The sequence below is a fragment of the Gymnodraco acuticeps genome, unplaced genomic scaffold, assembly GCF_902827175.1.
Source record: "Gymnodraco acuticeps unplaced genomic scaffold, fGymAcu1.1, whole genome shotgun sequence".
NCBI classification, from domain to species: Eukaryota; Metazoa; Chordata; class Actinopteri; order Perciformes; family Bathydraconidae; genus Gymnodraco; species Gymnodraco acuticeps.
Window position 1 is genome coordinate 1,722,616 of NW_022989899.1, and position 25,365 is coordinate 1,747,980.

Genomic DNA, 25,365 nt, shown 5'->3' on the forward strand with positions numbered 1-25,365 from the left:
ACACACACACACACACACACACACACACACACACACACACACACACACACACACACACACACACACACACACACACACACACACACACACACACACACACACACACACACACACACACACACACACTTAATAACTTTGAGAACGGCAACATATTGTCATACAAAAGAAACGTGTGCTTACCCTTTTGGTTATTGCCTTAGGTAAAGTGCCGAACTGCAGTGGGATCATTACTGTGTGATCAATCCGGTTATTGATATCTGACGGCACTGACTCTGCCCTCCGCATCCTGGGCACTGCAAATCACATCAAAACATTGGTTTAATTACATAACATTGAATATTAAAGGTCCCCTATTAGACTGTTTTACATGGATATTAGGGCTGCTAGATTATGGCAAAAATCATAATCTCGATTATTTGGGTCAATAATTGATATCACGATTATTAAAAACGATTATCCATTTACTTTGAAAACGTCAATTTATTGGAGAAAGAAAATGTGAACAGTAGTGTTTAACAGTTGATTATCCTGAACTGTAAGTATAATTCAACTGAAAAATCAAAAAGAAAAAAGTAATAATAAAAAAATAATCGTTTTATTTCGATTACCTTGTTTTCGTAATCGTTGCAAGCCATAATCGTAATTGCGATTAAAATACGATTAATTGAGCAGCCCTAATGGATATATTATAGGTCTCAGATATATAAAAAACATGTATTTTGCCCCTTTCACACCAACGCGTTTTCAGGGCCGGCTCGGAGCGAGAGCCTGAAAAGTACCGGTTTTACCTCTTCACACCGCAGCGGCTCTTAGCTCGAGAATCCGGTTCGTTTCCAGCTCCAAAAAATTGTCGGTCTAGCAGCAAGATTCCGGAGCTAAGAGGCGGTGCCGCTTACGTCGAGGCGTGCAGGAAACTAAACCCACCTCCCCTGAACATGGGTCGACTGAAGAGTCTCGTCATGCCTGCCTACAAGCAGTAGTGCTGAGCAAAGTGACTAGAAGGTAGGGTGACCAGACGTCCCCGTTTGTATTGGCCTGTCCCCGGTTGAAACTGTCCCCGTTTTTTACACATAGCAAGGTGAAATAAAACGTTTCATGTCAGGAAACATTGGGTAAACAGACTGTGGTCAAGCCAGCCCCGACTTCGGAAAACACAGTCAAGCCAGCCCACACGTTGTATTGCGGTGCGCGAATATCCTATGCATTACGGTAGAGGCCTGTAAAAACTGCCTTCAAAATAAAAGCGCAATAAACACACCAAACATATTCATATATACTGGAGCTTAAGTTAAGAAATATAATGTGATCAATAATAATTTAAAACAAACTACGTATAGCTACCACATTATAACTGAGTGAATGTAAAATGTAAGTATACAGTTATGAAGACATATCTGACATTTCCACTGGGTGACTCATTTCAATTGATGTTGACACCATCTCACAACACTCCTAAAATAACATTACTTTCTGAAACACAATTTAAAATGTATGCTGTTTAAAATCTCAAATTAGATCTATATTGTCCATCAATATTTTGATTATTATTTAATGGAAACTGTCCATAATCAATGAGTCATTCGAAGTCATTCGAAGTCAATCAAATATTTATTTCACTTCAGGGTGATAGGAGACCCCATCGAGTCAAACAGAGAAAATCAGGACAATCTGATGTAGAATTTCCAAATAAAATACTTTTGAAATCTCATATATGGGCTATCGTCCTTCTGCTTTTATACAAGAATAAATAAAAAACTGTCAAATTATCAAATACTTATTTCACTCTGCAGGACACCCCATCTAGTCACTAAGAGAGAATCAGGACAATCTGATGTAGAGTTTCAAAATAAAAGACCTTTAAAGTCTCATATGAGCTATATCATCCCTCTGTTTTTAGATAAGAATAAAACAAAAACTATCCACTATCAAATACTTATTTCACTCCAGGGTGATAGCAGGACACCCCATCTAATCACTCAGAAAGAATCAGGACAATCTGATGTACAGTTTCAAAATAAAAGACCTTTTGAAGTCTCATATATGATCTATTGTCCTTCTGTTTGTATCCAACAGTTCACATGTTCGAATTACATTGAACCAGAATTGTCTCCCTTTTTTCTTTAACAGTGAAGAAAATTGGATATGTTAATGATATTGACCGCAAAACTCAAAATGTCCCCGCTTTTAATTTTGAAAATCTGGTCACCTTACTAGAAGGCAACCACACACTTGTAAAAAAAAAAACACACTTTATAAAGTCAGGCAACACTAACCAGGCTTTTTTTACATTACATGTTACTTGTTAGACGCTTTTATCCAAAGCGACTTACATACTCAATACTGTGGGCAATCCCCACAGGAGCAATTCACAGGGTGAAGTGTCTTGCCCAGGGACACAACGACCTGCTGACTGCAGTGGGGTTTGAACCTGTGACCCCCTGAACCCAACATCAAGGCTCTATCCACTGCGCCACACGCCTCAGGCTTCGTGTGATTCTGTTTATTTGTACCTTACTTTGACCATTCGTTCGCTGTTATTGATCATTGTGGAGAGAGGCAGACGTGTTGTTTTGTAATAGCAGCTATCGGATGGAATCAATACATGGGCTGTACAGGTTGTCATGTCCGACTATCACAAGTAGAATCATAATGAAAAATACGCCGGTAAAATGTGCCTGTAGAAAACGGCTTATGCCACAATAGGATAGCAACAACAAGTAGTCAAGATAGTCAGTTTAGCTTTGGTTGCTATGCTAACATCACCCATTTTATACCAGAGAAACTTTCATAACAGCGTTGTGATGCCAAACAGCGTCAATTCAGACTGACACACATTCACTTATGGGGAACTGGGGATACGTATCAGCTGCTTGTGTGACAGTCAGACAGTGAATACTTTAGAGCGGCCGCTGCTGTGAGTTAACGGGAGAATACACTCCTGTGGAAGAGCAGCCAGCACTGCAGCGGTCGGTAAATGCCGCTGAAACACATTAATAAACAATGTACCAAGGCACTCTGGAGAAAAGTATAAGGTTGGAGAAGTCGTTATTTCATTTAATCTGGCTTCGTATGATTAAAAGCAACCCGATCATCGACCCGACGCAGTCCCCCGTTGTTGTTGTTGTTGTTGTAGTAGTGAGCGCCGACCCCCAACGGGACAGGACAAAGGGTTGGCAGGACCCCCGGCAGGAGAGTAGTCGGCGGGACCCCCAACGGGACAGGACATGGAGCTGGCAGGAACCCCAGCGGAACCTCCAACGGCACAGGACATAGGGTTGGCAGGACCCCCGGCAGGAGAGTAGTCGGCGGGACCTCCGACGGCACAGGACATAGGGTTGGCAGGACCCCCGGCAGAAGAGTAGTCGGCGGGATCTCCAACGGCACAGGACATAGGGTTGGCAGGACCCCCGGCAGAAGAGTAGTCGGCGGGACCCCCAACGGGACAGGACATAGAGTTGGCAGGACCCCCAGCGGAACCTCCAACGCCACAGGACATAGGGTTGGCAGGACCTCCAGCGGAACCTCCAACGGCACGGACATAGGATTGGCAAGACCCCCGGCAGAGGAGTAGTCGGCGGGGCCTCCAACAGGACAGGACATGGAGTTGGCAGGACCCCCAGCGGAACCTCCAACGGACCAGGACATTGGGTAGGGACTTAAGACGTGACTCGAGAGGGGACTTGAGAGGAGACTCGAGAGGGGAACCAAGGGGGAACTAGAGAGGGGACTCGAAAGGGGACTCGAGAGGGGAACCAAGGCAGAACTAGAGAGGGGAACCGAGGAGGGACTTGAGAGGGAACTTGAGGGGGGACTTGAGAGGGAACTCGAGGGGGGACTTGAGAGGGAACTCGAGGGGGGACTTGAGAGGGAACTCGAGGGGGGACTTGAGAGGAGACTCGAGAGGGAACTTGAGAGGGGACTCGAGAGGGAGCTGGAGATGTGGTTTGAGAGGGGACTTGAGAAGGATCTTGAGAGGAGACTTGAGACGGTCGGTTCGCCAACAGAACACGGGGGGCTGGAGTCGGCCGGAATACCGACAGGGCACGACGAGCTGGCATCGGCCGGTACGCCGACAGGACACAGGGAGCTGGCGTCGGCCGGAGACGAGGGGCTGGAGTCAAAACCATGGCTGCTGGGGCCAGGACTGAGGCTGGAACCATGGCTGCTGGGGCCAGAACTGGGGCCGGAACAATGGCTGCTGGGGCCAGAACTGGGGCTGGAACCATGGCTTCTGGGGCCGGAACCATGGCTGCTGGGGCCAGAACTGGGACTGGAACCATGGCTGCTGGGGCCTGTACTGGGACCGGAACCATGGCTGCTGGGACCAGAACTGGGGCTGGAACCATGGCTGCTGGGGCCAGAACTGGGGCTGGAACCATGGCTGCTGGGGCCTGTACTGGAGTCCAAAGCATGGCTTCTGTGGCTAGGGCTGCTAGCCTGGACCTGCGACTCCTTCTCTTATGAGCCTTTTGGAGGCTCCGTGGACCTCCAAAAGCCAGACGAGTTCCAGAGAACGGCTCTTGGACAGGAGCAGGAACTGGGGCAGAAGCAAGGGTTGACTCCAGACGGAAAACACCGAGGCGTATGGTGTCAGGTTGGGAATTGGGAAGCAGGGAGCTAGCATGCCTGGTGCTAGCAGGCCGGGAATCACACACTGAGAGGAAGTCCAAAATCCAGCCAGGTAAGAATTTAACTAAACCTGGTTTCTCCATAGCCCTCTGGTGCGCCTCAGCCAGAGCAGCCTCTCGCTGCAGAACTCCGGACGCTCCCCTCCATCGATCAGAGCAGTAAGCCAGAGAAAAGGAAAAATCCAATAATTCCTGCTCAAATGGATCTGCTGGGCCCATCCTTGGTTGGTTCGTACTGTTACGGTGAGTGAAGCAAGCAGGACCCAAATGCAGATAACGCTGAAAAAAGCCTTTATTTCAAGGATAAATAAAAATAACTTGGACAAAACAGAACTCTCACCCGGTGAAACTTATTCACAAACAAAAGACGAACCAACACTGAACACAGGAAAAGACAAGACTAAATACAGGGAGGGGTAATCACAAGACGAGAAACAGCCGGGCAGGGGAGGAGAAACACAAGGGCGACAGGTGAACACAATCAGACACACCAGGGAAACTAACGACAGGGTGAAAACACAAGAAGGACCAGACAATACACAAGGAGGAAAATACCCATAACCAGACATACAAAACTACAAACGTGACAAATCATAAGAATCCTGACAGTAACGCCGTTGGGGAGCAAATCAGCGATGTAAACGGTGACGTCATGACGCAGCAGCGGCAGCTCCAGTCGGGCTCTGGGCGGTGTGAACAAAACGGGAGCAGAAAAGGGAAACCGGAGCTGAACCAGAAAAGCTCTAGCACGGAGCTAGAACGGGAAAAGCGCTGGTGTGAAAGCCGCATCTGAAATGTTTGGCTCCAAACACCAAACAGATCATTGCAGCATCTCATAATCCTCTCTGTTTCAGCCCTGTTTCAAAAGTGCTGATTCTCTGTCTGTTACTTTAGATAAAAATAAGGAGCAACTCTGAGAGATATTTGGTTAAAAAGAACACAACGGTGCTCTAGGAGGAGATTCAGGTGATAAGGGGGGGGGGGGGGGGGGGGGGTTACCTTGGTTAGTGATTGGCTAATGGTTACACAAGCCAAAAAATCGTTACGACATCATAAAGTGGCCAAAATCTGATCAGCTCCTTTTCAGACAGGTTTTTATAGCAATGGATAAGGACAAAAAGTGAGCGAATATTTTTTCCTGAAACTTCCAAAATCTCTTTACACAGAGGGGACACATGTATAACATTCATGAAAATGTGGATTTTGCATAATAGGTGACCTTTAAAGGTTCACACATCGTCTATTTAGGGCCTGTGTCCACATAGCGCCTTTTTCTGAGCGCCCGTGTGGTTTTTTAAATGTTTAATGAGAAAGATAACACATGTTGCCTCGAGCAAAAAACAGTGGTTTTTTTTACGCTCTATTTTGGTTTGTTTGCTCGATTGCTTGTACTCAACACCGTTTTATCTTATCACAGAGTCGACAGTGACATCACTTTCAGACGGAAACTGAGGTAATAGCACAAATAGATGTATACAAATAATGTCATTATATCTATGTCAAAGAAACTTAAATAAAAGCACTGGGAACATTTCTGGATGAATCGCTTGGTGGAGGCTCTACCCAGCGCTTTTTCTCCCAGAAAATAACACAATGTGGAGACAGGGCCTTAAAAAGATATACACAGATCTGTATGTGCATTAAAAAGAGCTCTGCTTCCTGCACTCATACCTACAGGTTATTACAAGATCACTTCCTGATGCACTGCCAATGTAGATGATGCAAGAACTCTTTAGTACATCCTTTGCTTTTGGTTTAACCATCGAAACTCGTCTTAGCTATATTATATATATATATATGAGATACACGTCAAATAAAAAAAAAACTTTCCCTGACAATTACATCTCAAAAGAAGAAAACATGGAAGAAACAGAAGGCGTTGCGTGATGCTTACATGTGAGAAAAGATATCCGACAGGAGGGAGCCTCTTTGGTACATTTGTTGTGGCACTTTAACCTGTGAGCAGATGGTTATGACGTGAGACCATTGCAATTGGAATTATTAGTCAAACAGAGTATGGGGGGGGGGCAGGGCTATTTTTAGGATTCTTACTTGCAGTGTTTGCACTTGACGCCAAACATCATGCTCTTGCGACACACTTGGCACGTCTGGGAGAGCCAGGACTTGGTAGAAAACCTACAAAATACAAAACATTTGGTCTTTGAAAACAATCAGCTGAACTAACCTAATGCCAATTCAGCCTTTACTTCAGTGACTGCAATACCACACACAGTCAGCTCTATATAAATGTATTTTTGGCTTTGGGAAAATAGCCTGCACACAATATAGTTTGCTCTTAAAGAGGCCATATTATGCTCTTGGGGGTTTTCCCTTTCCTGTATTGTGTTATATAGGTTTTTGTGCAAGTAAATGTTCTGCAAAGGCTAAAATCCCTGTGTTCCCTCCAGAGGGAGTTCCCCCCTGCCTGAAACGCTTCAATTAGACTCCTTTGTTGACTACCGTAACATAGTGACATCACTATGTAACACCCACACTTCTATTGGCTAGCGCTTGTATATATTGTGCGTGGGGGGTGGGACATTTCTGACACATCTTGAAGCGGTTGACCAATCACAACCGAGTCGGCCAGCTAACCAATCAGAGCAGACTGGGCTCTGGTTTCAGACAGAGGGTGAAAAGAGGTGCTGCAGCACAGGCAGTAGGAGGTAAATAAAGAGCTTTTTGAACATTAAAGCATGGAGACATGTCCCAGTAGAGACACTACATACTAATATGAACCTGAAAATAAGCAGAATGCCTTTTTAAGTATCTTGTCCAAAACGTCACAATATTGACACAATGAACTTGGTATCGAACCACTAACACTCTGATTGGTATACATCCATTCGGCCCCTGAGCCACAAGTATGATCTTCATTTTATAATAATGCAAATGTCTAAGCTAAACTTTACTTGGAAAATGTCCAGAAAGGTCCCGACCCATTGCAACACTACTCTAATGAATCATTTTTTCAGTGTCGACACTACTATAACATAATTCATATAACCTTGTCAAATAAAATAGTTTATTCTAAACAGGACAGTGGGGGGGGGGGGGGGGGGGGGGGGCGGTTGATCACTGACCTGTGAGTGACAGCCAGACCAATGTCTCTCCTCATTGTCTGAGGGGAACCCCTGTGCATGGAGACATCTGTGAAGAACATAGAATGTGTCAGAAACACAAAGGAAAGGAAGCAGAATCACAGCAGAACAAAGAGAGGAGGAACCAGAGCAGATCCGTGAAGGACACTCACTGTCCAGCAGGGTGGGGGTGGCGGGCATCATGTAGGGGGCTGAGGCCGGGACGGGGCCAGGTGTTCGGGCAGAGAGCGGGGGGGAGCGTAGCGCCGAGTCATCAGGAGTGTTCCCGTTGATGTGAAGAGCCCCCAACACTTTGTTCCTCTTACCGCCTCTGCAACACAGAGAGCAACAAACAACAAGGATACATATTGATATGTTTCCCTTCATTTGTGTGTGTGTGTGAATGCCAAATTACAGAAGGTCCTGCATTGGAGACTGTGTTAGACAGGATTATCAACTTAATGACAATTTTGTAGTTCGTACATTTTTATACGTAGTAGGTCTACACATTTGAAGTGTGTCCTTTGGGTTGGCATTACAGAAAAGGTAATAAACTCATATTGGCTAAAAATGTACAATGTTAAGCCCATGGACAGCGTGAATGAAAAAAGTCGCTCTGCTTCTGCCAATCGGCTTGCTACCAAGTGGAACCAGGTACACCCCAACAAAGACATGCCCTTCGCTACCCTATATATGGCTCTCAAATGGTGGGACAAGCTTCCCCCTGATATCAGGACAACGGAGAGTCTACATATCTTCTGTCGCATACTGAAGAGAAGACCCACCTGTCTCACTTATACGTTGGCGGAAAAAAATAACTTATGCACCAGCACTTACAATGATATTGCTTTTTGAAGTAAATATGTCAGCACTGTTCTTGTTGTCATTGGTTTGAATCTCTGTGGTTTATTGCACTTATTGTAAATCGCTTTGGATAAAAGTAGGTAATGTAATGTAAAAGTCTTGTGTGCAAAGCTGACATTTTAGGCAGATGACCACACTTTTATCAACTAGAAATATTTGCATATATATTTATATAGTTGTGGTAAAAACATTGTTGGTTTCCTTGGTCAGCAGTAGCTCAGGGACTTGTTTTGGGAACAGAAGGGTCGCCGGTTCAAGTCCTTATCGGACCAACAAATATAGGAGTGTGGACTGGTAGCTTGAGATGTACCAGTTCACCTACTGGGCACTGCCGAGGTGTCCTTGAGCAAGGCATCAAATCCTTGTGAGAGGGAAAAACTGAATTTCGGGATTATTAAAAGTTTACCTTAATCTTGATCTGAACAGAGGGATTCATGGTCAAATATATGAATGTATCCTGCTTTCTTAATTCATACCGAACAGCAAGGTTTGGCATCTGTTTTTTAATTTTTTGAGTATTTTTTGGGATGTTTTGAGACTTTAATGAAGCTCAGCGCAAGTTCAACCAGGAAGACCGTCTTTACTCTTCATTTACTATTTCCATGTTACTACTCTCTCTCCTCTCAATAAGTGATCGGGGGCGTCACTCTTCAGCTTAACCAATCACTTCGCTCTATTCTCACAAGCCTATCATAGCGCTCTGCTAAACCTTTAAAATCTGCTCTCCCCCTCTGACAGCTGTCATTTCAGGTGCCTCGACGCAACCCTCCTCCACCCCTTTTCACCTCCTGTCCCTCTGAATCCAGGGAAAATAAATTCAAGCCACCTGATACAAATATATACTATGACTATTATATGCTACTGTATACAGCTAATTTTATTTTAAGTAAAATCATAACTATTTTATGTAGTTTAATCATTTTTATTTAGGTGGTCACTTGGTGGTTTTTCAAATGTATACCACTCGCCAACAGGGGATGCTGCAGCACCCCCAGCACCCCTACTTCCCGCGGCTATGCTGTGGTACATGACACAGCCTCATGACTGTACACGTGAACACCGTCACCAGCAACAAGGATCTCACACACACAAAACAGGAAAGACAGAGCCTAAATACACACAAACTAATCAACCGGACAGGACACAGGTGAGGGGGGAGGAGAAAACACAGGGCACCAGGTGAACACAATCACCAGTAACAGACAAGACGGGAGGGGGAACACTTTCCAAAATAAAACCAGGGAACAAATCAACATACTTCGCCAGTAAGGACACGATATTATCCGTAACGGAGGCCTCGGTCTATGGGCCCAGAGATCACCTCCGTTACACCGACCCCAGCTATCCATTCACCACCACCAGTGTCTAGACCCCGGGGGGTTTCATCGGATCGGTTCTCCCCTCCAGAATGACACTCCTGAACAACGGGGCCTAATCGCCAAAACACCATTACATTAATTTGTGTATCCCTGGCAATAAATATGTATTCTTACATTAAAACCGTCTCTCCTGATTAAAATATAGAAAGTAAAATGTGACAGGAAGTGAGAGTACAAGCTGAAGTGGCCGCATTTGCCGCAAATGGTCACTTCATTGACTTGAGGACAGTATGTCTGACTAAAACATTTTTAAATATCATCTTCTGGAGATCACAAATATTATAATTGAAATATCTAAGGCTATACCTGAATGCCATGACTTCTTTCCTGCCATTTTTATTTCTGTTTGATATTTGGCAGCTGAAAGGTAATGCACATTTCAAACAGGAGACTCTGATCTACCATAAACACACGACTGCAGTAACTCTTAGACCCACCTGTGTGTAGCCGGAACCTCGATGCGGTTGGCCAGCTGGGACTCCTGACTCTTGCTCCTGGGCAGGGTGATGTTGGGGAGGAGCTGCAGCAGTTTGCGGGAGGGTGGCGGGGGGGTCTGGGAGGGCAGGGCAGTGCATGTCTTTGAGGCTCGAGAGGCTGGAGGGGTGTTGGGCAGGAACGCGTCCTCAGCCAATGAGATAGGTTTATGATCTCCTGAACATGGTACCACTGATATGGAGATGGAGCGGCCGTGGGCACTGGTTGGTGGAAGGGGGGAGGAGGGGCTGACAAAGCCAGAGGGGGGGCTAAAGGGAGAGAAGGCATCACTGTCCTGTTGGGGCTCAGAGCTGCGTCTCATCTCACCTGAAAGGTCAAAGATGACAAATAAGAGAGTAGAACATATAGAAACAATGAAAAGACAATAAACAAAAAAATTTAAATGTAAAGAAATTGCCAGCTATGTTATCACAAAACTAAGTAATGTAGATCTCATTTATTTGTTTTGGTGGCGTCCAGCTCTTGAGGTCTAAAAGACATTCAGATTTCCATTGTCTCCAATTTTAATGGTTAAACAGCAGGGTGTCATCAGGGTACAGATTGATATCAATACAATGCTTTGGAAATATGTGGCTCGGCCAATGGGCAACAAATTAAAGATGTACTCAAAACACTTAAATGTTAAAACAAAATTATACAAAACTAGTGTTTTCATGCCAAAGTTATACTGCTAAGGGTGTCCCAAGTATGCTCAACAACTCAAAACCAACGCACATGTAGAAAAATATCCAACCAAAGTTACTTCTTAGAGTCAGTTTTTTGTTTTTGTGGGAAAGCCAAATGTTGTCAACTTGACATCTTTGGTCAAGGACATATTAAAGACTACAATTCACCACAGTGGCAGCCTTTTAAGAGACACAGATAAGAGCAACCTGTCTCTAAGACGCAGTCGAGACACAGTTTTTAATCGTTAATTTATAGTATATACACAATGTGGGGGAAACGTCTGAAGCAATTGGAAACAGGACTCAGAGAGACACGAGGAGAGCTGGAGCTTTGATGGCAAACACTGATGGTTTATTTGGAGTTACGGCCATAGAATTGACAAGACAGGTGGTGTGTCACCAGTTGACACAGCGGTTGCCAAACCAATTCTGAAGAACTCTTTCTGCAGCTCGATGTAGTTCGGAGTGTAATAATCAACATTCTTCATCAGTGAGACTAAACAATTATGGACCCTGAATCTAACTAGAGCTCTCGTCCATAGGAAAGAATGTGCGCCAGGGAACCTTCGTCCCTGAACAGTAAACTACCTCATGGCGGCTTGTGCTGTCATAGACTGGCAACAACAATGCGCCCAAGCTGCTCCTCCTTAAGAGAGATAGCAGCAATACCCAAGGCCGTAGACCTATGCCATGGGAAAGGAGACAGTGAGAGGAGAAAATTATGAACTGTGTCAAAGGTTGAATACCTAAGCCAATTATTCCCAACACACAACATGATAGAAAGAGAAACGATATAAGATTGTTTATTATTTTATTTGAGTTTTGCCTCTTTTGTTTCGATTTGTTGGAATATTGGAAAGGACTATTTTCTTTGTTGAATATGTGAGGAAATTATTTGATTTGATTTGATTAGCCACGAGTTGCATGACATCGACACAGCACCTGAAGCCAAACAAGTCATCACAACTGTAAGTAAATCTAATAAATTAAAAGAAAACGCATTAGAAGTGTCTGTTTAAAAGGGGTCTTAGTGGCTTGAAGGAAACAAAGGAAGGAAGCCGCAACATTACTATGGAGCCAGAATTGGGTCAATATTCTAGCGTGCAAAACAAGCTACTTGCGAGAGGAAAATGTGCTTTTACACACGCATAAAATGACCCTGGGGCGCAGATTAAACCCCCAACTCGCCTCATTCATCTGAGTCAGCTTCTCGAGCCGTATCTGGCCGTGCAACACTTATACTGTATGCCTAAGCAGTGGCGGACTGGCCATCGGGACGTACCGAAGTGGGCCGGTCGGGCCACTCCGATCGGCCCACTTCGGTAACGGCAGGGGCGGACTGGCCATCTGAAGTTGCTTTGACAGGCGACAGAGGTCCACCGTTTCCCAGCAGCGTGGCTCCCCCCGTTGACAGTTCACTGTCTAGCACTGGCTTCGTAGTACAGGCCACTGATCGATTAGGCTAAGCTAACCTGTAGCTGCTCCCTCCACACTCACAACAAATGCATACAGACATAAATAAAGCAGCTGTATTCGCCATACAGGAAACACACACTTAAAACGGTTTTGCCTGCCGTTTTTGTGTACACAAGCATTCATCAATGGTTCGGAAAGTGGCGCTGTACCTTAATAATATAAAGGCTTGCATTTCCTGTTCAGAAAGTGGCAATGTACTGAGAGTGGAGCAGAGTTCCCGTTAGCCGGTAATTACCGGACTACGACCGGTAAAATATGCTGAAGACCGGCAAATCTAAATCTCTCCGGTCAAAGTGTCCGTTCAAAATAATTTCCGCTTAGCGCAATACCACATCAGTTGCGCAACTTGCACCATTTATGTGACAGACAAAAGAGTATGTGACAGACAAGAATAGTCAATTCTAATGTCTAAAGGCCCTGACACACCAGGCCGATTTCAGCTGTTTTTGTAAGTCGGGAGACGAAGTGTGTCCTGTCGCCCAAACTCAATTTGGGTGTGTCCCGCACCGTCGACCGTGACACGCCTTATTTGGACTGCCTGTCCCGATGCATGGCCGATTCAACATGTTGAATCGGCCATGCATCGGGTCTGGCAGTCTGACCAAACAATCACTCTGATTGGCTGTTCAGCTAGCGAATCAGTGCATGAGAAGCGAAACGGAAGTGAGGGACGTAAACAAACGATTTACGAAGGCACACACAGACTGATATTCATTTTCATCTCATCATGGCGATCTGGAATGACGCAAACGAAGACCTGCTCATCACATTGATCCAGGAGAGGCCAGCTCTGTACGACATCACAGAGAAAAGGTACTCGAACCGAGTAGTGAAAACCGGACTCTGGCGAGAGATTGAAACGCAACTTGGTTTCTCGGGTAAGATTATCTTTTTCATCAATTGAGCTCTTTAGCCAACCCAGTCTCACGGCATTTCGTGTTCACCAACACGATTTTTAATCTATTGATTCGTGTTCACCAACACGATTTGCCCCTTTTTTTCGTGTTGCACAGCACGATTTTAAAAGCAATGTATTTCTACTGCCTGCAGCACGTCTTTTTCTCCGGTCGGGTCGAGGAAGACCGGAAGCTGTGTGGTTCATAAAAACATGTTCTACTCAATATCAAGCCACAGTTATTGCTTTTATTTGAAATCGTATAATTTCGGACTTTTGTTGCCGTCTGTGAGGAAAATAAATGGGGCTCAGAGCCTCAGGATACTGAAATCTGTATTTTTTAAAATCTTTTTCCCTTCTAATTTGTTATTCTTTTCAAAATAACACACTGTTATTGACTCACCAATAACACACAATTATCCTTGCTTTTATTTATTGGTTTAATTCCATAATCTCTGGCTTTTTTGGCGTCCGTCAGGAACTGAATTTCAAAATAAAAATAACCGGAAACAGACGTAGGCATTTCGAGCGATTACCCAAGATCCTCAGCTATGGTTTTGCGCTCGCTCATTGGATGTTTTAGCCGCAATGCATGCTGGGATTTGTTGTTTATATGATATGAAATCCGGAAAACATTTTAAAAGAATAAAATAATACTTAATTCCGAGCGCTCTTGCTTTTCTCTTTGAAAGTCATCACATAACGGCATTGTAATACACGGTTCGGCTGCATTGTATATTACAGATCTGCCGTAGTTCTTTATTTATAGAGCCCTGATGAGAAGACCTTTGGAAAAACTGAGAAAATGCCCCGAAACTGAATACTTGACGTGGATCATAAATATATTTAACAATTAAACAACATCTTCTCTTCACACAATACGTCTCCTTGCAGTATCAACACTAATTCGGCTGACTTTTACATTTGATCTAATTCACAGATAGGTTATATTTACACCATAACGGTGCACAGCTGATATAAAAGGACTGTAGTTTTTAAAGATATTACTGATTTTCTTTGAATATAAGAATGTAAATACTGAGTCTGAAATAGTATAGCAATATGCTGTAAAATTATGTGAAAGCATGCATAAAACTACACATTTTCAGAAAACAAAAGTGTCCTACACTAATAATACAAAGTTATTATGGCTGTGTGTACCTTGTGTTTTATTTGTTAAAAATATTAAGAGTACATACTTTCATAGGGGGAAAGTATAAATATAGAATATAAAAAATCAAGAAGATACTATAAGTGATCTCTACAATAAAACAGTTTAGTGCAGAATGTACAAAGATATTAATAGGAGGAGGTGCAAAACAGAAAAACGAATTAACCTTTATTTAAACATTAAATAACAGATTAAGGTCTTCTTTTAAATAAGAAAAAAACTTTGGGGGTATCTATCTACAGATAAATATTAAGCCTGACAAAGTACTTAACGTCTAATATATTGCTTTCCTGGAATGTTAACTATGTTGAAGCACTTATTTTAACTGATATTATACATATGAATTATACTCTTATGTATGTAGATAGAATAAGAAATGTGCAGAATATGACAGTTTAATGGTGGATGTACACACATATTGATAGATGTCTTGTAATGCACTGTTGAGGAACCTGTGACCCAAGTGTTTCATTCATTGCATAACTACACCGTAGTTGTGTATATGATATGTCAATACACCTTTGAAAATCTTGAAAGAGATGTGCAAAATAGCCATAATATACAGTCTTTAATTAACTATTAGTAGAGAATAACGAGTAATGAATATACTTTATTACTCGTTTCCATTCATGTCAATTGCAGATACATGTTTAGTCTTCTCAAGCACCAACTATCAAATATCTCTCCTGATTGTTGGCACTTGACAATCACCTTACCTGCATTTTACTCAGGTGTAACTAAAGTCTGATTTAAGGGTTGTTTATATTTCACATAATTAATCAGAATCTGCAAAGTAACTCAAATAAATGCAGTGGAGTAAAAATACCAGGTTAACCTCTGAATTGTAGTGGAGTAGAATTACAAAGTAACAATGAGCTGTCATGTGGGTATTAATGCTGCGCATTATGGACACAAGCGATTTTCACCCATTTATTAATTATATGTTTTACATTTGATAACACCAATGTGTTGAATACTGGCAACTTCTAATTGTGGGAAAAACGAAAACGTTCAGTAGAGACGTCCCATAGAACATTTTGCGAAACACAATAGCCAGCATGTGTAGTTCTGGGGGGGCGTTCGATTCCAGTTTTGTATAGTCTGGCGTGGTTTCGTTCCATTTCACACAGCTGTTTGACGCTCTGCGTAACCTTACGGGGACTGTAGTCCTAAACGATAGCTGGGGATTATGGGTAGTGTAGTGTCTTCGGCCATCCTAAACTCAGAAATGTTGACAATCGCAATGATGCTCGAAATGTCCCTTATAGGCCTACGTCTGTTTCCGGTTATTTTTATTTTGAAATTCAGTTCCTGGCGGACGCCAAAAAAGCCCGAGATTATGGAATTAACCAGTTAAACCCGAAGGTCCCCCCAGTGGACCCCTCCCACAGTTTTTTTTTTCTCACATGTCTCAGGGCTTCTTAACATTTATGAAACTATTAATGTTTCATACCCTTTTAAAGGTAAGAAACTCCGCTAACTGACAATAAGAACAATTGTTAGCTAAAAAAAACACAAGAGTAATACCAAGCCTTTGAATTAGCATTGAGCGAAAAAATGCTAACTAATGCTAACGCTTTTTTACACACAACACACGGTAGAAATGCCCTTATTACTATCTTAACTGCACAAACAAGATATACGATTTAAAGCTGAGACTCCACAGATTCCACACATGTAATGTCATCACTGTCCGACCTCGAATTCCTGGAGCTATCAGCCAGAAAAGAGAAAGTAAACAACATCCAGTTCCAAAAATATTACAATAATTACGTCTTACCTTTTTTGATTTGTGATCAAAAGTTGTGTTCAACGGAATACAAACGCATCTCAAGGTTAATCCAATGTCTTTGTGTCACGTATAATTTTTTTACTGATAATCAATCATCATATTTATGGCAATATACTCGGTATAAAGTATTGCCGTCCAGGCTTGCACTTTCAGATATGCTTCGTTTGCTTCTCTATTACGTCCACTATGGTAATGTTTACGTAGATTTGGGAACTGCCCATCGATTCTATTGGTTCTGATGGTTAAGAAAAAGGTGTAAATCACACGAATCGACCAATGGGTTCCAGAGATATGGTCCTGCGTAAACTATAAAGAATGCCAGCCAGCTTAAGTACATTACGCAGCCGACTTAATTTATTGTTTACAACGTAACGAAGCAGGAAATGCAGCATGACCCAGAGCGCACGGAGCACAGAGCGGACAGCAGATAACGGAATTGCAGTTTATTGCTTATAGATTATCAGAACATTTCAAAGGGGACACAGCCCCATTGGATATTAATCTATGGATTAACTACATCATCGTTTTTATCGTTTTAATGCCATTGAAGACCAGTTTAGACCAGACAACGAGGAAGGTAAGTCATTGTTAGCCTAGCGCTTGCGCCATTTGTTTTGATGTACGTTTTTGTTGATAACGTCGCGAGTTTGTATCTTTCAGTGTTGGGCTGTTCAGGTGGGCACCGTTAGATTCTGTGTCTCCTTGCGATCATAAACAATGTGTTGGATGTGCAGCTAGGATAAGTAATAAGGGAGCGAGGAGTGATTTTCGGTGCTGTAATAGGTTAGCATTTTTCGCTCAGGGCTAATTCAGAGGCTGAGAGTAGGCCTATGTTTTATTTTATTTTATTTTTTTATTTTTTTCACAACAGTTGTATTTGGATGGAATGAATACCTATAGTGATAATTCAAAGTAATAAAATGATTTTTACAGTGAAAAAGTTCAAATGGAACCGATGGTTCCCAAATTACCCAGAGGTGAGTCCGCTTAGACTTTATTTTTCTAAATCTCTCTAAAAAGGTCAAATTTCACTTGTTTTGCATCAATCTTGATACAGGGTACTTATTATATGTTATAGTTTGGATTCCTAAAGCTTTTAGTCTACTAACCCATCATGCAAGGGTGGTTTTCACTATAAGTAAAGGTTTTTTTTAGGTGGACATTATAATTTACATGTTTTTACTATGTTCCATCTGAATTTACTTTAAAATAAAAACATCTATATTGATTCTGACACTTCTACATCCAACTCACAGATGTAACCTTGCTTTGAGAAAAATAATTATTAATTTACCCCTTTTAGAAGTGAAGATATATCATTTGTTGTGTTAGTGGCATTTTCGAGCCTGAAACCTGAAAAACAGGCTCACGGCTTTTACATTACATTGCATTTAGCTGACGCTTTTATCCAAAGCGACTTACAATAAGTACATTCGACCAGGAAGACACAACCTTGAAGAAAACAGAATCATATAAGTACATCAGGTTTCATAGGTTTAACTGGTTAAACCAATAAATAAAAGCAAGGATAATTGTGTGTTATTGGTGAGTAAATAACAGTGTGTTATTTTGAAAAGAATATCGAATTAGAAGGAAAAAAATATTTAAAAATACAGATTTCAGTATCCTGAGGCTCTGAGCCCCATTTATTTTCCTCACAGACGGGAACAAAAGTCAGAAATTATACGATTTCAAATAAAAGCAATAACTGTGGCTTGATATTGAGTAAGAACATGTTTTTATGAACCACACAGCTTCCGGTCTTCCTCGACCCGACCGGAGAAAAATATGTGCTGCAGGCAGTAGAAATACATTGCTTTTAAAATCGTGCTGTGCAACACGAAAAAAAGGGGCAAATCGTGTTGGTGAACACGAATCAACATTAGATTAAAAATCGTGTTGGTGCACACGAAATGCCGTGAGACTGGGTTGCTTTAGCAGATATTGTTGGCTTTTTATTGTTTGCCAGCGTACAGTGACGTTAACGTGAAATGTAATTTGTTATTTCAACCTTATGTTTTGTTGTTATCTGTTGCTAGCTGTGCAGTTTGGCACTGCATATAGATATGAATTAGACATGCTAACTAGCCACAATGCTTACATCGTTTATTTGTGTGCTTCAGAGAAAGAGCTGAGGAAGAAGTGGGATTCTCTGCGAACCCAGTAAACCCGGTACAGGAGACTTTCCCCTTCGGGTAGTTGTGGAGCACCAAAGACGGGCAGACAGCAGTGGATCATAACCAGACTGCAGTTTGCACACGCTATTTGTTGTTGTTTATATCACGCAGTCTGTTCTTCTTCTCTGTCTTCCGGTTTTTGCCTATTTTTAATGACGAATACACACTACGGCCGCCTGCTGGTAAGGAGAGTTATTGCCACTCACGCACTGAAGTCTTTGCGGTGTGTTCCCGTGCGACACATGGCCAAGACGCAGGAGAACACAGCGACGCAACAGCCGACGTCGGCGTCGGCGAGTCCTCTGGTGACTGCTTGGTGTGTCAGGGCCTTAACACTTCATATGGAGAAAGAGATTTCCTGTATGGGTTGATTGTGCGTTGATCTGTTGGTAATGCCTCGGGGTTCCGGTGGGCATGTAAACAAATGCATAATGCTGCGCTATACTATGTGGCCTCACCCGGTTGCATAGCGACACTTATTGTTTAGGTGTCTTTTAATAAGCAGGTAGTCATATCATTAGCTAGAACTAGCTGGATCTGATCGATATGGACATAAACGCGAGTGAAGTCTAATTTGACGGGAGAGAGAGATCAGCTGCTGCTGACGAGTCGACACGCAGCTCTGCATGATCAGCGGTGAGCGAACAAAACACACACTTCAGATTAGAATATCCCACGTAGCTATTTTAATGACCTCTCAAACTACCGTAACTAGTTATAGATATGTTTAGTTTCACTGTCGGGTCACACATTACTGATCCGCGAGCTGCATGATACTGACGGGCTGTCAGGAGAGGGAGAGAGCGCTCCGTTTATTATTCCCGTGTTATTGTAAATTACTGTACACTTTTGAATAATGTAGTTAATCTACTATAATTAGTTTAATATTGAATCATATCAATTTGTTTTAAAGCTCAATAAATAACAAAGAAGACCTTTGACCGGCACTTTTCTCATTTTGTCCGGAAGATTTAAACTTTAACGGACATGTTGACCGGCGAAAAAATATTCTAACGGGAACTCTGGAGTGGAGGTGTCCTGAGATTAGCACCTGCAGGCAGGCTCCATGGACCTGTCAGCTCCGGACTGCACAAAATGCGTACATGAAGCGCTACGTCATGAACGCAAGAAATCATACCCTCGTGGGGGCGCGCTCATGTGATTGGCTTAGAATGAAGGAGACATCTGATTGGCTATAGATAGAAAAAATTACAAGTACGAATCTGCTGACCGTCAGGGGAGTCTCAAAAAACCCACACACGAATGCACAGCGATCCGTGCACAGAAAGCGGTTTGTGTTTGCACGTGCAGCGGCTTTAAACGGGAAACTTATAAGTGAGGATCAAAAATACACATGTAAAACTTTTTTCTGTATTTGGATTTTATTTACATGTATATGAAACGGAACACATTTGTGTGTGCATTGAAAAACACAAGTGTGAATCCTTTTGCGGATCATGAAATACAAGTGTGAATCCTTCTGTGTGCATGTGTGTATTATGAGACTGTGCTGAGCCCATATAATACAGCCCAAAGCCTATTATAATGCCACAAAATGAACCTGGGGCTTTGACCGTCCCTTAGCTGGTATATCGTTTTGGTAATTATGTTACAAATGTAAATCAAGTTTCCAAATAAACAACATTTTTGAACATTCCCCTATCAAACCATGTGAAAATAGAACCAAGCTCATACCCCTTAAGATTGAATAAAATAAAGAAATCAACCCCATTACTATTTTTTTTGTATCTCTATTCATGCATGTCCTATAAATATGCCCTTCACACATGCAGTGCACTCGTGCAGTGCAGCTCCCTGGCTCACCTGCTTCATTGGCACTCTTCAGGCAGGAGAGGGCACCGGTGAGGCAGGGGCGATCTTCTGAGCTGGAGCCCAGGCGTCTCATCGTGTCCTGCAGCTCACAGCTGGAGTTCTGCAGCGACCCGTCCAATGAGAGCTTCCCTGCTGCAGCCTGGGGGGGATATATACAGAATATCAATCTATGGGCCTTTTTCATATCACTAATTTCCCCTCCTTGACTCCTCGGTCCTGCAGAAATGGTTTTCGGCGCGCCATGTTGAAGGACATCTCATTTCCCTAAAGTATGCACATCGAGGACTGAGGATCGAGCGTCGAGGAGGCTCTCTGAAGGAGTTATAATCAGGGCTGCACATAACTGGTGCGCAGGTGCGCATGCGCACCTCCGCCAAAAAAAGAGCAACAGGTCATTTGAAAAAAGACGCATTTGTGTACCAAAATTGAGAGGGAGAGAGAGAAGAGAGAGAAGAGGAGAGAGAGAGAAAGATATTTGTGAGTTGCATATGAACTCCGGGTCGGCCCGTAGCACTGGCGTTATCGATGTTCGCCTAGGGCGCTAGATCTGGGGAGGCGCTGCGCTGACAGCTCTGGGAGGGAAAAAAACATTTTTGACCGTTGGGGCTCATCCTAATTTTCGGCCTTGATGTAACAATATTCATAATTAATAAGTGATGCAAATGGGGGATGTTGGCTTATCTGGTGCCCGCAGCTCACAGCCAAAATGCGAGGGAGAGAGAGAGAGAGAAGGGCGCACCGCCCGGTACCGGCGCTGTTGTTATTAGAATCTGGTGCTAGCTGCTCTAACGGATATAAAAAGAAGATGTTTCTACAATGATGTGGAGGGAGAGCTCTCTCCAGTCAGACTGAGAGGCTGATGACTACAGCTCAGCGAGGTAAAGGACTCTTGAGTGTTTAGATAGTTCACTTTAGTCTAAGTTCAAACAGTTTGGTCACAATTTATGTAAACACATATTTCCAAGGCACTCCTTTATAATTATTGGGATAAACAGGTGTGAAATCATTCCAATGTATACTATAGGACAGTAACCAAAAATATCCTTTAAAACTGGAGAGATTAAAAAAAATAAAATGCATAAATAAATAAATGTTAAGGTAAAATAAGATATGAATGAACAACACAAATAAAATAAGTTTCATTTGTTATTGGCTATGGTAGGTTATTGGTTATGTTCACATACTTATTTGATTACATCCACTTGTCTAAGATGACAACAGAGACTTTCGACCCAAACCCAGCTGTTGACTTGTGGATGCAAGCATCTAATCGCAGACTCAACCAGAGAGGAAGTAGTAGGCCTACATCATCAGCTACCATGTCTGACAGAGAGGAAGACAGTGAGGAGAACAGTGAGGAGGGGAGTGATGACAGCTTGTAGGATTACTGGTCGTGCTAATGTTGTCTTGTGTTCACCTCTGCATGTGTGTTCTGTGTTCACCTCTGCATGTGTGTTCAGTGCCGTGTGTCTGGCAAATAAAGTCAAGACCCCCTCAAAAGTTACGGTTTATTTCATTTTAAGGATGAGCACCAAACATCTCCAGGTGCTCCTTTGAGAACCAGGGCAAAAAAGTTATGTGCACCCTTGGTTATAATCGAGGATACACTGATCGGTCCTCCACGGCGGTCCTTAAAAGAGTCGTGACGCACGGCCGGACTTATCTCAGCCAATGACAACTCTTCATGCATCCCCTGGATATTATTTTATTAACTGCTCTCATCGCGACGCGATGTTTACAGAGAGAACAGCTGTGAGGTCCGTGCAGAAAGCAGAGCAGTGTGTATAATATATATCACTCAGTATAACAGGCCTACTCTCTTTATTTGCTTTAGTTTAGTAGATATCTACAAACAAAGAGTCGATATTTGTCTAAAACCATTTAGTGCTTCACATAATAAAATACACACCGGCTGTAGTATGGGCATAGATATGTCTAGAACGAAAGTTACATGGATCTTCTCATCATCAAAAATGGGTTGCAGCACATCACAGAGGCATTAAAAAAGTTAAGACAATACATCACTGACAACAACATAGACACAGATAAAAACAAACAGACATAAGAAAACCAGATATCGGCAGACATGACAAGGGGCCTATAGGCCCTCATTTGCGAAATAGGGGGGACAGGGCCAGACCAGCTGGGTAAACAGTGCCTCCTAGCCATCATTTATTCAGGAGTTTGATGGCTTGTGGGACGAAAGACAGCCTAGATCTGTTCTTTTTTAAATAAGGGGCACGATATCTCCGCCCGGATGGCAACAGTTCAAAGTAAGAGGCAAGAGGGTGCCTCAGGTCACTCACAATATTGTGTGCCAATTTTAAAACTCTGTCCTTATATAAGCATTCTATATTAGCAAATGAGATTCCTGTCAATTTACTAGACAATGTTATGGCCCTCCTGACTGACTTTTTCTGTGCCTCAGTTGCGTTGCCGAACCAGCATATAATGCCGAAGGAGAGCACACTTTCGATAAAAGCATGATAAAACATCTTCAGCATTCTGTTGCTGACATTAAAAGACAATAATTTACGTAAAAAAAACATTCTTTGTTGAGACTTAGCATTTATTTTGTCAGACCAAACATCCCATCTGAGCTTGTGGTCAAGCACGACACCAAGATACTTGTACTCAGTGACACTTTGAATGGGCTCGCTATTTAATAAAAGAGTAGGGTTGGGCGATTGTGCTATTCTAAAATCAATTTCCATCTCCTTTGTTTTTGAGGTGTTTCGAAGCAGGTTTGACTTCTCACACCAGTTAATAAAGAAGTCAAGGACAGGCCCATGCTCCTCTTCCTCATCAAAGAGGAGGCTGAACAGGGCCGTATCATCTGCATACTCAATAAAGTGCCTATTGGGAAAAGTGCTGATGCAGGAGTTGGTGTATAAAAGAAATAAAAGAGAGGATAAGACACATCCCTGGGGTGAGCCTATCCAGGTAGTTATTGTGTCAGAAAGTGCCATGCCTATTTTGACCTGCTGAGTTCTACAGCTGAGGAAGTCAATGATCCAGGAGATCAGACCAGATTCAAGTGAGAATTCTTCAGTTAAAATATTTGCTAAAATACTTGGCTTAATGGTGTTAAAAGCTGATGAGAAGTCGGCAAACAGAATCTATACATGGGCTTTTGGCTTCTTGAGGTGAGTGCAGAAGATGCAAGAGGGTTGCGATAGCATCTTCCACCCCTCTAGAGGCCTGATATGCAAACTGCATGGGATCTAAGAGGTGCTGCGTTTGTGAGATTAAATGCCTCTTAACTAAACGCTCAAAACATTTCATTACCAGAGTGCTATAGGCCGAAAGTCATTGGGCTCACTGGCCCTGGGGATTTTAGGCACTGGAATAATTGTGGATGTTTTCCAAAGAGAAGGGACTTTTTGCAGATTAAGGGAGGACCTACAAATGTCTGTAAATACAGGTGCAAGTTGTTCTGCAGTGTTTTAAAACAGCTCCTTCAATATTATCGGGGAAGAGATGGATGACTTCTAACTCCTCAATAGTCATACTAGAGGGGAGGGGGGGAGGATGGAGGGGAATGGCAGTGTCAGCCTCTATACTGTTGCTACTCTCGAACCGGCAGAAGAAGGTGTTCAAATGATTTGCCGTCTCCCTTCCCTCACCACTGATCAAGACAGGAGACGGTTTTCCCCTGCCCTTATGTGGAGCATTCATCATGTTTTTAATTCCCTGCCATGCTTCTCTGGGATTACCAGAGGCCAGAGCTGCCTCCAGCTTCTCCTTATAGCTATACTTGTCTAACTGTATTTGTCTTTTAATATCTCTGTATGTTTCTCCTAGCAAACTCATCCTGGTTTTTATAAGCTTTTTTCTTCAGAATAATCAGCTTCTTTAAACTGTGAGACACCCAGGGCTTGTCATTCGAATATATTTTGAAAGACTTAGTGGGTATCACAGAATCGACACAAAAATCAATATAACTAGACACTGTCCCAACCCGTTCATTAATATCGGGAGTATCGAATGTTTCCCACTGTGTGCAGTCAAAGCATCCCTGCAGGGCCATAATGCTGTCATTATTCCACATTTTGACAGTATGAACAGTATGAAACTGTGCCATAGCCGTTCTCGCTGGCGTCAGAGAAATTATGTAGTTGGGCACTTGTGAGCTGTCCAAACCCTTTGGGTTTAAAACATCTCGGCACACTGAAAGTGCTGAGTCTTCTTAGATCTTCTAGCCACCCCACCCACTGCAACTGGTAGTTTTGAGGAATGTGCTCATCCCAACTGTAGCTCATCTTACAGAGGTTTTGCAGCATTATCTTGACAGGTAAGGTGAAGGGTGCTAAAAATCCAATGGGGTCCTAGACCGAGCTCACCACCGACAGGATACCTCTTCTTGTGAATGGTCTTTCTTGGACTGCCATCTTGAACCTAAAGGTGTCACTGACCTGCTGTTGCTGATCCATTTCAGCAGTTGGAATCCTCCCAACTGGCATAGAGCGGTCAGGTCTGTAACCAAAGACATGGCCTCTGCCACAAGACTCTGTGTAGACTCAGTGTTATCTCAGTGGGTCTCAAACGTTTTGGTCACCATTAATGTAAACAATTATTTCCGAGGCACACGTTTATATGATCATTATAGTTATAAAAAAATAAGAGAATAAATGAAAAACAGGTATGAAATACTATATGACATTAAAAAATGAATAAAGTTTAAAAGGGGAGTGATTTGTAAAATATCCATAAAGAAATAGTAAATCTATTTACAGTTCTGTGTTGAGAAATGTATCCATATATCTCTTCATTTTGCTCTCAAAGTGCACCAGATTGATGCTTTTAACTTCAATATTTAAAAATCTTCCCGGGGGAGCTTGCCCCCGGACCCCCCTATGTGAGGTCCACACACCACCTATAAAAATAGCACTTTACCCCTGCTGATTATC

General features: G+C 42.8%; 1 protein-coding gene across 4 annotated transcripts in view; it reads right to left on the minus strand.

Annotated features, from left to right (window-relative positions):
- The window catches only part of LOC117539765 (kinase suppressor of Ras 1-like), a 72,636-nt gene that overhangs the window by 10,203 nt on the left and 37,068 nt on the right, over positions 1–25,365 (minus strand). For all 4 annotated transcript variants that reach the window (XM_034206081.1, XM_034206090.1, XM_034206072.1 and 1 more), the window contains exons 2-8: positions 20,447–20,594; positions 10,389–10,752; positions 7,882–8,039; positions 7,712–7,778; positions 6,681–6,764; positions 6,523–6,584; positions 181–293 (exon numbers count right to left, since the gene is read on the minus strand). In XM_034206081.1, coding sequence (XP_034061972.1) covers positions 181–293; positions 6,523–6,584; positions 6,681–6,764; positions 7,712–7,778; positions 7,882–8,039; positions 10,389–10,752; positions 20,447–20,528 — 930 coding nt within the window. In that variant the 5' untranslated portion in view covers positions 20,529–20,594. The remainder of the gene's footprint in view (positions 1–180; positions 294–6,522; positions 6,585–6,680; positions 6,765–7,711; positions 7,779–7,881; positions 8,040–10,388; positions 10,753–20,446; positions 20,595–25,365) is intronic.